The sequence below is a fragment of the Perca fluviatilis genome, chromosome 5 (assembly GCF_010015445.1).
Source record: "Perca fluviatilis chromosome 5, GENO_Pfluv_1.0, whole genome shotgun sequence".
Taxonomy (NCBI): domain Eukaryota; kingdom Metazoa; phylum Chordata; class Actinopteri; order Perciformes; family Percidae; genus Perca; species Perca fluviatilis.
The window spans coordinates 25,869,578-25,881,607 of NC_053116.1; the positions used below are offsets into that span (position 1 = coordinate 25,869,578).

General features: G+C 39.0%; 1 protein-coding gene across 2 annotated transcripts in view; it reads right to left on the minus strand.

The window, feature by feature from the left end:
* Positions 1–1,880: 1,880 nt before the first annotated feature.
* Positions 1,881–12,030, minus strand: part of LOC120559223 (probable G-protein coupled receptor 153) — a 35,045-nt gene continuing 24,895 nt past the window's right edge. Inside the window, exons 4-7 of one of the 2 annotated variants that reach the window (XM_039800778.1) lie at positions 10,794–10,983; positions 8,120–8,149; positions 5,810–5,829; positions 1,881–5,260 (exon numbers count right to left, since the gene is read on the minus strand). In XM_039800778.1, coding sequence (XP_039656712.1) covers positions 4,421–5,260; positions 5,810–5,829; positions 8,120–8,149; positions 10,794–10,983 — 1,080 coding nt within the window. In that variant the 3' untranslated portion in view covers positions 1,881–4,420. Of the gene's footprint in view, positions 5,261–5,809; positions 5,830–7,398; positions 7,584–8,119; positions 8,150–10,793; positions 10,984–12,030 lie in introns of both variants that reach the window. The other variant, XM_039800777.1, reaches the window with a different exon arrangement.

Genomic DNA, 12,030 nt, shown 5'->3' on the forward strand with positions numbered 1-12,030 from the left:
ACACTTCGGCGCTTTTCCGACCGCACCCCGACCCAGTCAAGAACGCTAAATCCGGGAGGGATTCTAATTTAGAGGCGTTCAGTTCCGCAGATGGTAGCTTTATGGTAGCTTTGGGACACTCAGTTTTTGCAAAATAATAAACTAACCTGTCTCAAATAAGACCCTCATCATTTGGGACACTCAGTTTTTGGAAAATAATTTGGGACACTAAACTGCACGTAGGCCGTAGGTTTTTTTTATAGGCTGAAGTAGTATTTGTATGTAGTCTTATAGTTTTTGGTGTAGGCTACTGAATATGATAGGCTGTAACGTGTTGCACTACACTGATTACAATTAGGCTATTGGGCTATAAGCCATATGTGCAACTTGTCTTATCAGTCAGCTCTGTTACAGTCCCCTATAGTTTTCTTCCGCTGCTTTGGCAGGGACGTCATAAAGTGTCTCTATATTCTTAAGGAGCAGCGCTGGAAAGGATGGCACCTTACAGCGAGGAGAATCTCTGAAACGCCCACAGCTCTTTCAGATGGTACATGCTGAAAAGACAGATGGCTGCCCAGTGAACAAGCGGTGCTCGTTTCCAGTACGATGGACAAAAAAAGCCAATGCCTGCTTCAAGGATTTTTAACCCGCAAAACACCAACTAAACTTCAAACCCCCTTATGGCAAGTATTTGTTATTCCAGCTTGTTGTTTAGTCTGATCGGCTTATGAACCCCGTTTGTAAATCTTAATACTCTCTTCCCACAAAGTCAAAGCTACTCTTTTGATGAGACCAACAGAGGCCCATGTCACAAGAAGTTTGTTTGATCCAAGAAAGGAAATGCCACGTGACTTCCACACTGAATGCCTTAAAACTTTTCTAAGAATTTATATGAACTCTTCTCAGCATTGTTGAAGTGACGTTTGGTTTGCCACTATAATAGTGACCCACATTAGAGATGAGAAGCGAAGGAAAGGAGATAATAAGTAATTAGCATTAGACTGGGTCCAGTCAGGCGCTCTTGAGAGAGCAGACGTGGATGAAGTGCGCTGGAGACCCCCTCCGTCCCCTGCTCATTTTGCTGGAAAATATATCCTTGCAGTGACAGGTTCAGCACAACAGCTGAATATTCTCTCATACAGTGGTATCACTTGATGACTCACCCAAAGACTCATAATTAGGCGTGAACCTTATACAATATGGTTCCAGGCTGTTTTCAGCCAGACCTACAGCAAACCGTGGAATTACCTTTTGGCTCTTAAAAAGAGCCGTGTCCTGCCATGTTCACTGATGCGGGCAACTCACAACGCCGAACTCTCCACAAAGCTTTAAAGCAGGGACTGTGGTACAGAATGAGCTGATTAGAGACAGACGACAACACAGTGCTTTTAGTTTTAAGTAATGCACTCAGTGTAGGTCAAAGGTTGACACAGAAAGCTTAAATAAGCTTGAGAAAATGTCGGTATCAGGCTACAAACAGAGCTTGGTAGACAGCCTATAGTTATAGACCTTTTTTTGTCATGTCATAGTAGGAAAAGCACAGGTGTGTTCAAAACCATTAATGATGGCTGCATTCCACTTAGGAGAGGCCCTGGTATTGTGCATGCTGACTCACTGAAATAGCTTACTGGGACACTTGATGGAATTGAGCCATCGTTAAGGTTATCAATTTCAGCTGTGCTTTTCCTACTATGACAAGTCAAAATGTCTGCTGTGAAAAAGGTCCATTACTCGTGAGAAAATAGAGGAATAGTTATCGGAATAGCCTACAGCAAGTGAAAGGAATAAAGGTTGGAAAAGTCGGAGGTGTTAACATGACATTTATTTTTACGCAACTTTTGTGTTTAGGAATTTTATAGGAAGCTTAAAAATTGGAAATGCAAATTGTAGAGAAATCAGAACAGATTGCCATAGGGTTTATTATACCATTTTTGACTTTCAAGTGTTCAAAGGCAACCAATAACCAAACCTTGGGTCTTCTTTTGGGGACCTACCAGGGCTTGCACTTTTATGTGGCCATGTTGACAAATGTTATACTTGGGGTAAAAATCAGCATAAGCCAAAAAGAAAAAAAAAAAATCTCTCAAATGGATGCATACTTTTGCTCCACAACAAGCATAGTGAATAAAGAGCAACAGTGGCTAAATTCTAAAAACACACTCCCAAGCAATATCTTGTGAATTTAATCAGTTGTATCTTTTTAACAAAGTCATCATCAGAACAAGAAAATCATAACATTTAACATCATTCATTTTCGAGTCATAAATCTTTGAATATGTTACAAAACTATTTTTTTATATTGTAAACACAACAAAATGCAAATGTCTATGACATAGCAAAGTCTGACAGGGGAATGTAATGTTGTCCTTCCAAAGTAAGATACATTTCACCAAAAAAACATAATTCAGTCTAAATGAATAGGCTGCAATGAGTAAGAGGTACACCAATACATCAGAATTCAAACTGAACATTTAAATGACTGCAGATGGGTGAAAAAGTATATGCCAAACACATGCAACTTCATTACTTGAAAGGTAATAGCAAAACGGTTTCACAGCTAATAAGGCTGTCAAAGGGGACATTTGTCCCCATGTTGTCCTTATACTCATAATAATTTCTTTGAAAAATTAAACCTAATGTCCAAATACATTCATGTTAGCAGGTACTGTCCAGGTCTATAGAGGTCTCCCTGTTTTTAGTCAGCAAATTGTCCCATTTGGTAAATATAAGTTGTTCATTAATTTAACAAGTCAGCTGCATTTTAAAGTTAACTGCAGTGTCCATTTTGAGTGAGGGTGGTAAGTATGAATTTCTTAAAATGATGTGGCATTATTTAATGGATACATTTTTTTTGTCCTTGCCCTTTCATACTTTGCTATGATGGGGAATAATAATATTCTCTCTCCAAATGTATATGTATAAAAACATGAATAAATCTAAACTCCCACAGCACCCCTTACTGAGGCGTTGGGGATGCTTACATTTAATGCACATTACTTCATCGCGCTCAGATAAATCAGATGTTAGAAAAGTCACTTCACACTCAAAAAAACTCCCAGAATAGGACCATTACCAGTCTTGGTGCATGTTATGAGATAACATATCAAATGTAATGTCTGCTGCTTTTTTTTTTAGAACTTGCTATAAATTGTTAATTTGCAATTTTACTCGATTTCCATTCTATTAACAATGTTTCTTATTTGTGCTAACATCTTTGTGGGTTTAGGTAGTACACCAGCATTTAAGTTATACCACATCTAGTCAGCTTGAACGCTGCAATTATTCAACTTTTGGACAGAGGTTAGAGGTTTCTGCTTAGAGAGCTATTTAAAAAAAAAAAAAAACATAATTGGTGCTTTTTAACACATTACTGAAAACAAATAAGAGGTGAAGTCAGGCTGACATGCTCAGTTGATGGGGACAAAGCACCATTTCCAGCTGTAGTGGTCTCATGTAAATATGTAACGTGATGAGCAAATATTGTGCCTGATTATCTCCAAAGTTAACACAAACATTGGAATAATAAGAATTGGAAGAAAAGGTCTGATTAAACAAAACAAAAAACACCAAAACCATAAATCCAATATCTTTCATATATACATGACATTTCAATCTTTTTTACAAACTGACTTCACATTTTCAGTAAGAATTTAGGGGTCTTCACATTATATCTCAATATCTCACACAGTAACTGTAAAACTAGTAGGCATTAAAGAATCTGGGATTACCACTTCGTTTACTTCAACATAGGGTGCTTGAAAAAAAAAAAGGTTTAATGTGTTGTGAATAATAATGTTAATAGAAAGGTTGTACATCATGATCAAAATAAAAAAGGCATGTAAACTATAATGTGTCATGTCCTTAAATCAATCTCAAGGTACATTGGCAGTAATCAGGAAAGTTTGGTTTGAAAGCAAATGTGTCCATACGACAAAACACATAGTTATTACAGGTAAAATAAAATACAAGTTGAGTTCAACTTCTTCAGTGCAAAAAGAAAGATGGAAAGAAAAAAACCACCCTACAACTACCTCCTCCACTTCTTTGAGCAGTTAAGAAGCAACATTGATCAGCAAAAACAAGGAGTGGGAATGTTCACGCCATTTAAAAAAAAGTTTATTTGTGTCAGCGCTGGAAACAAAAAACGTCCTCAGTGGATATTTTGTGATGTGAAAGCTGAATAACCGGACCACCTAAACTATTCACCGGCCTGTATATGAAATCAACAATAGGCCCATTCAGAATTGTCCAAAGCTCCCAAGGCCATTAAGCATAACAGATATTTATTGGTGGTATATATAGTAAAACAGAATAGTGGCACAAGTAAAAAGGACAAATAATCCAGTAGGTCACTTTCCCATAACCACCAATATTCCAGTGGTTATCATCATGATAATAACTGCAGTAATAATGTTGATATTAACAAGGGAAAACTTTGCTTTTAGGTGGTGGAGCCGACAGAATCAGAGTGAAAGGTGATGTATCCTGAGGACGATGCAGAGGGTGTCCTTACAAAACTGTTTGTGCTTCCTTTACTCTCGCCCTTGCACAGGTGCTTCTGATGCCCCCAGTCAGCTCTAGCTCCAGCCCTGGCTTCACTGCCTGTCCTGGGCCTACAGGCAGAGTGCCCTGGAGTCTGCTGGCTGCGCCCAGGTGATCCCACTTCACACTGCTGTTTCCCCTCTCGCTCCCGACAGCCTTTACCAGAGCCACACGGCCCAGGGCTCTGCTTTCCGGCAGGTCTGTCTGGTTTGGGGGAAGCCTCGGGCGTGTTGCACCGACTGCTGCTCCTTTTGTGTTCTGAGAGCCGCCTGAGCGCTTGAGGCTCACGCTCAAAGTCTGTGAGCAGGAAGTGAGGAAGGATGACTGTGCTCTGTTCATACACATCGGGGATAAATGAGATGGTTGATGCGCGCCGTGGGCTCTTCCTGGGGCTCGGCAGCGGCGTCTCATCTATAAAGTTGATCACCTCGTCGCGGCTAAAACACCGCAGTTCGTCCTCATAGTGCTCCCCACCACAAACCACGCGTGGCAGGTGCTTGAGGGAGTGCATACTATCCTCAGAGCGTCGCCGCTTTCGATGCGGGTGATGGGGATGGTGGCTCTCCTCGTGGTAAGAGACCAGGCTGTTCCTGCGCCTCTCGCGGCGCGGCAAGGTGGAGCTGTAGTGGGCAGTCACTATCATGTCCTCGGTGGAGCCCCATCGGTGAAGGTATGAGGGGATCCGGTCGCTGGTCCACATGTCGGTTTCGTCGTGGGAGAATCTTCTTGTAGGGGGCACCTGGACGCAACACACAGACCAAACCCTTCAGTGTATAAATAACCATTCATTCACCTACAGCAACACAGAACCAGTAAGCACTGTGCTCACTTAATAAGTTGGGCTTTATAACATAATTATTATTAATACACCTACATTATCAATTAAAAGGATTTTACATGTAGGATTCTTCATGGTAATGTGGCTGTCAATGCCACTGTGATAGTGCAGTGCAATTTTAGTAACACTGACTTGCAGTGGTCTAGTCCCAATAAACTGTTTCGTGTAAATATTTAGGTTAATGATGACATATAGCTCAGTGATCCTTTTCATGTTAGTCTCAGAATTCAATCTATTTTTGGTACCCTGATTCAGCTGTAGTGTTAGTGTAATATCCTACATGCAGCACATATAAGTTGTTTGCACAAGATGCTAAGTGCAATTTTAACTTAAGTTTTTCAAATAAATTCCCTAAGACATGCATGGACATTTTAACATACTAACATGGTTATAACTGAACTAGTAGTCACCTCCATTATTATGCAAAAGGTTCCTACATGTTATACTCACATTCCATTCTGTTCTGACAACTATGCAAGAGAGAGAGGGTTTGTCAAGGTGACGTCAAGAGCCACAAGATTGATATCAGTCTGCCCCCCTGTGGTGGGTTTTAGTAAATACAGAGAAATGAGACAGCAGACGATACAGTAGCATTGAGTGTTAGGTGGGAGGGCTGAACAGCAGAGGGCAGCACAAGCATAAGAATGAATTAAGATGCAGGATGAAGAGAGACAGAGACTCACACGACAATTCAATAAAGCCAAAGAGACTTTATTCTGCAATCAAACCACTTGAGAAGTGCCATAGCAATTCTCAAATGGAGGTGCTATTGATAATGATTTGAGTGGTTTTGTTGATTCATGGTCTAATTGGGCCATAACCCTTCTAGCAGTGACAGAAATAATGTGACTGTATCACAGTTTAGCAAGTCGTCCTGTAACAGAAGTATAAAATGCACCTAATTTGTTTCACCATCTCACATATACAGCAAGGAATTACACAGCTAAATATTACTTTACAATCAAATTAATCTGTCATTTGACGACATGACGACATATGATTGGACACAAAAACAATGGATGGAGTAATGATTTGGTCTGATGAAATGATAGCTACTGTATACATCTCTGTTTCAAGGCTTTGTTAAAAGTCAATTTGAATATTGGATTGAGATCCAATCCTGTAGGATCACTGGTCTTTGAAGTGTCCATTATATTGTTGGAATGTTATACCAATTCTTTATTTTATTTTTTTTTAAATATTCAATAAGCAAATTTGTCCAAGTAAATGTGGACTGCTTCAGCTGCAGGCTGTCCTGAGAAAACTGAAGCCCTTGTTAAATTGTTTCTGACAAAGATGACACAGTGTTAAGATGCTTTGTAAAAGTTAATATTGTGTAGGTTGCAATTAGTTGATTCTAAAGTTACATATCCTCGCCACAGCCTTCCAAGTCAAGTCGAACAAAATGTTCATCATCATCACTGCTTTACATCAATAATTTCATGAATATTGATCCAAAATCGGATTCTGAGCCAGAATTAAGTACTGGGGCCAAATCAGAAAATAAGGTTTTCTTGAATTGTTCTAGAAGGCTGCATATTAGAACTAACACTTTGGTGTTAACGCAGGCTGAAAATGAACATTTGACAGCTCTGCATCTGACCGGGATGGATGTCGGATCCAATGGACACAATGCTTTTGGGTAGAACATGAGCAAATGTTTAGGTGTGCTTTCATGAAACCTTGATGGACTTCTGAAATGTGGAAGGTAAGTCAGTTACTAAACTCTTACCCTCTTACAAAATAAAAATGAAGTCAAATGTAGGTCCATGGCTAGGACACAATTGTGGATAAATTAAGCACATCTAACATGTTGATGGGACTGCCGATGGTCATATTTACCAAACATTAGTCAGTCAGAGTGTATTTTTGATTCACGTAAAAAAGACAAAAAAAAATAGCAAAATGTCTAATGATTCCAGAAAATTCAAGCAAGTTACTGTAAAGGCCCACAAGGCCAGTTCATCATGCACAGTGTCATTTTGAAATAGTTCAATTGATCAAGTAAAAGAAATGAAGAAAATCAATAAAAAATATACCTGCAAATACTGCATTTTATCTTCCTGTTGTTCCCTCAATGGATACCCCTGCGGGACCCCCCTTTCTAAGGTTGAGAACTCATACTTGGCATTACGGTCTACCGTCACGATTTCAGGCGCCGAGCTATAGTCATATGGTCTGTCATATATTAAGTCGGCATGAATTCCTCCATCTTGGCTGTTTTCTGCAAAGTGCAGAAAAGCACGAGCGTCAGGATTAGAGAGCAACGAACTCAATACACAATACAGACAGACAGACAGACGAATAAATAGGAGAGACAAGTTCAATTGTTCTCCGATTTGTTGACTTAGCCTACGGGTCTGCTCTGGAATGTGAGGTTTAGATAAAAATTTGCTACAAAAATGACAACTAATTACATTTAAATGTTTAGTAAAAGGGCTTAAAAATCCAGATTGGTTCTGAATTCAGAAACAATGCCAAATAGTTGCCTAAAGAATCTCTGAAGGTACAGGGCTTACAGTCTGAACAAAATCATACAATGTCAAGTGTTCTTAGTTCTTAAATACCCATCGTCCAAGATTATTTCCCCAATTACTGCATTCATGTTCATTATAAATCAATTGGAGATGGGTGTGTAAAATGCTGATATTGAGGAAAATGTTGGCCAAAAAGATGAAAAATGAAAGTAGCTATTTGCACAGGCAGCTTTGCATGCAAGTCAGTAGCTTTGGGAAATCAGGAAACAATCCTCATACATACAACTGTGATGAGTTATACATGGCAAGCCCTCTGGAAAAAAAGCAGAGAACTGGCAGTGTTAATTATCACACAGAATATGGCCTGCCCTGTGTTGTTTTATGGCTCCTGCAGGACAATGAGCAGATATCAGGGAGGATGTCGAGAGGGAGAGGATCAAAAGGTTCGGAGGGTTAGAAACAGGAGAGAAGGGGTTCAGATCGTGTTGAGTTTAAACAGTGCCAATAGAAAAAAAGACAGATTGTTCATACTGTCATCAGTTTGCATGAATTACGGAGATCCGGTCATGGACCCAGTCCACAAGCCTTTCTATGATTATCATGTGACCTAATTCTGGGACCAAATGTTTTTGAAGTGTCTGTGATTCTTTGGTGGAATGTTAAATGTTTAGCTCACTTGGAATACATGTATGTATTTGATGAAATACACATCTTGGACCATTATCTTTCTTTTCTTTTCTTTTCTTTTCTTATCTATTTAAGTGCAATTTAATTTAGACTTCTGCCTTAAAATGCTCTTTAAGTAAATATAACCTGACCAGTAGGTGGGAGTCCACATCTCACAAAGAAAAATAAATTAAAAACAAAACAAAAATAAACATATACTGTATATAAAAAATAATGAATTTTATATTTATTTCAGTTGTGTTTGCAGAAAAAAAACTTGAGTGTATCCCTTTGTGACTTGAGGGAAATATGACCATAATGATGACATGAAATTGCTTTTCAGCTTTACTGCAATTGTTCCTGTTTCACTCTGGATCCTAACAAATAAATGGGGAGCCATTTATTTTATCATCCTCTCATGCCAGGACATTTTAGAGGAAGATTGCCCAGTTCAAATGCATTGGAGTGAAAAAGAAAAAAAGTGCTGCAAGGTAAATATGTCCTTTGTCCAGCAATATTTTGTTTGTAAAGTACACACCACATACAAAAACAGAAAAATATACTTTAGTACAGAAAGTTGCGTTAAACAGACACTTGTCACTTCATTTTCATCTCCTGACAACAAAGGTCACACGATAGGTCACATGATAACATTTGACCACTGCTTTCAGACTTCAAACTACAACAAAATATAAAGTAAGTAATAATGACCATTCAAAAGAAACTAAATATGTATAACTCATGATTACTATTGTGAAAAGGTCGTAACCACTCCATAATATTTAACCAAATGTTTAAATTGTACCTGTAAATAGGCTAATTAGGCTGTGAATGTAAGAAATTGAGTTACTTTTGTGATTATTTATTGTGATTTTTTAATTTTATATATTATTTGTTGTTATGCTGTGTCATACCTTAAAGCCAGTTCAGATCAAAGGTTGGGGACAAGCTAAGATCACTGAGAATAACACAGATGGTTTAATATTTTCATAACAATTAATATGTAGCATTTGTATTTCTAGAGTCTGGTTTAACTTGATTGATCCGACCGAAAATAGATGGCAGTGACATAGTTTAATATTTAGAACACCAAGCAAGCCGTCACAGAGGGTGAGGATGTGAAGCTGCTGGTAATCATGGGTGCTCCAGAGTTAAGGAGCGATTTGAACCTGCATTATGAGGTAGAAACCAGGAATATATGATCTTCCTTCAAAATCTATAATTTAGGAATGTAATGCTGACTCTGTGTGTCAATGTGTCAAAACATTTAGAGGAACTCTCTCAAACCAAAACTCTGACCAAACTAGAGCCATAATTGTGTATAATGTGCTGTGTTGTAATTGGCTACAGAAATCTAACCCTGCCGCTGACATACAAGCGCTAAAACGAAGTGTGGAGGTAAGTCTGGCTGTGAAAGACTACATCCTGTGATTTGACGGTTTCAGTTATCTTCACACATACACATACACACACACACACACACACACACACACACACACACAGAAAAAAGCTGATATATAGTGCAACTTTTCTCTGCAACATTCTGAAAAGTGTGTTTTTCTTGTCACAAATCTTTGATGTAACTGGCTGTTAAATGGCTCCAGTATTTTTTCACATTTATTATCATGACTACTGGATTCTCAGTTATAATTACGAATTGTTAATGCATAAATGTGATTCAAATAAATTTACTTCTGAGGATGTAAATCACAAAGGTGACACCACACTGTACCTCAAGGACGAGGAGGTGGACATGTCTATCAAACATTAGGCCATAAACTAAAGATTTCTGAGCTGGATGTTAACCTCTGTTCCCTTCCTTCCTGCAATATTGCTGCCTTCAATTTCCCCAATACAACTCCTCCCTGGGCTACGAGACAAAACTGTTTAGGTTGATAAATCACATTGATCACTGTAATTCCTAAGGTCAAAGACAGTCCAATCAGCACAAACGACTTTCTGTGTCCAAACCCTGAATTCAGTCATACCTCGTTTAAAGCATTCACTTGGAATTTATAAACTTGAGCAAATCATCTTAATTTCAAAGAGTCTATGAATTTGAAATGCTGCAAAAATATACCAAATTATCTTTTGGAACCACCTTTGAACATTCAGTTTGTGCATGGCCTCAGAGAGCATTTAACAGCACAAACGCTACTCTTTAGAGCTTTTACTAGTCTTCACTGAGCTGTCTTAGGTAATAGGAATCATTGTCCATATGCTCATCATCAGGTGGAGAGGAGGGGAAAAAAGGAGGCAGGACAGGAGGGAGACTTCTGACAGTGTCTTACCCTCATCCACGTCGTCATTGGACATGATGGCGACGCACTTCTCCCACACCATGCGGATGTCAGCCCGATAGCGGTCACAAGCCCAGAGGAACATGGGCAGCAGGATGGACTGGGCAATGGAGCACCACAGCACACACAACACCATCCAGTTGTAGGAGCGGTCAAACTTCAGACTGGCAAAGCTTACCACCTGGGCAGAGTAAGTAAGCAAAAGGGTTAGAAAAACATAATCAGCTGTTATACTGTATGGAAAGGACTGCTGCTTACTATGTTAAATTCCATAGTCTCATTTAAATCCATTCAGCGATATCAGAGCACTAATAATAACACAGATTAGGTGGACAGGCCAGTACAAAGCAGAACAGAGCTAGTATTCATTACCTCCGCCAAGGAGGTTATGTTTTCGGTTTGGTTTGTCTTTTGGTTCGTTTGTCTGTCAGCAGGATAATGGTAAAAACTATTCTCCAGATTTTTATTAAACTTGGAAGGGTGTAGCATGGGCTAAGAAAGCACCCATTCAATTCTGGAGTGGATCAGAATTTTGGGGTGGATACACAAATTATTTTTCACTTTTGTTAATATTGCGAGAGAGAGCATTTGTGCTGCATTCATGTGGTGTTGGAATAGCTGGAAAAATGTGTTCCCAAATTCACACTGCATTAACATTGTGAGACAGGGCATGCCCTGGCGCAGGTCTGCGCTCTCCGAGTGCCCTTCTAGTTTTGTCTGGAACATCGATACATGCACTACTGTATACTTCTGTGGTTGCACTGGGGTTCCAGGTGTAAATGGGTGTATTTATTAATAAAACAAAACTCAAATCAGACATCCAAACAATAATGTACTATCATGCAGTGGTGACTTGAGGATGTTAGACACAGTATCATTGATTAGATTAAATTAGCAAAGTGAGCAAGTGCAGATACATAACTTGACTTCCTTGAATGGGTACTACACTTATCTTTTAGAGTCTATTATACTACTTCAACAGTCAAATGTAACAGTTTAAACTTGCCGTTTGGAAACAGCACCCTCAGCAGTTCAGACACCAAACCGCATCATAGCAAAGTTTTGTACAATATCATAAACTTATGGGCTAGACACAGTGTAACTACCTACTACTGCTACTATATTTAGGGTATCAAATAACTCAAGTCACTTTTAGAATATGAAGATCCAGATGACAGAACCTGCATTACACTATCTATTCTGAATTTTATGTGTTGTTGTTCAGTGA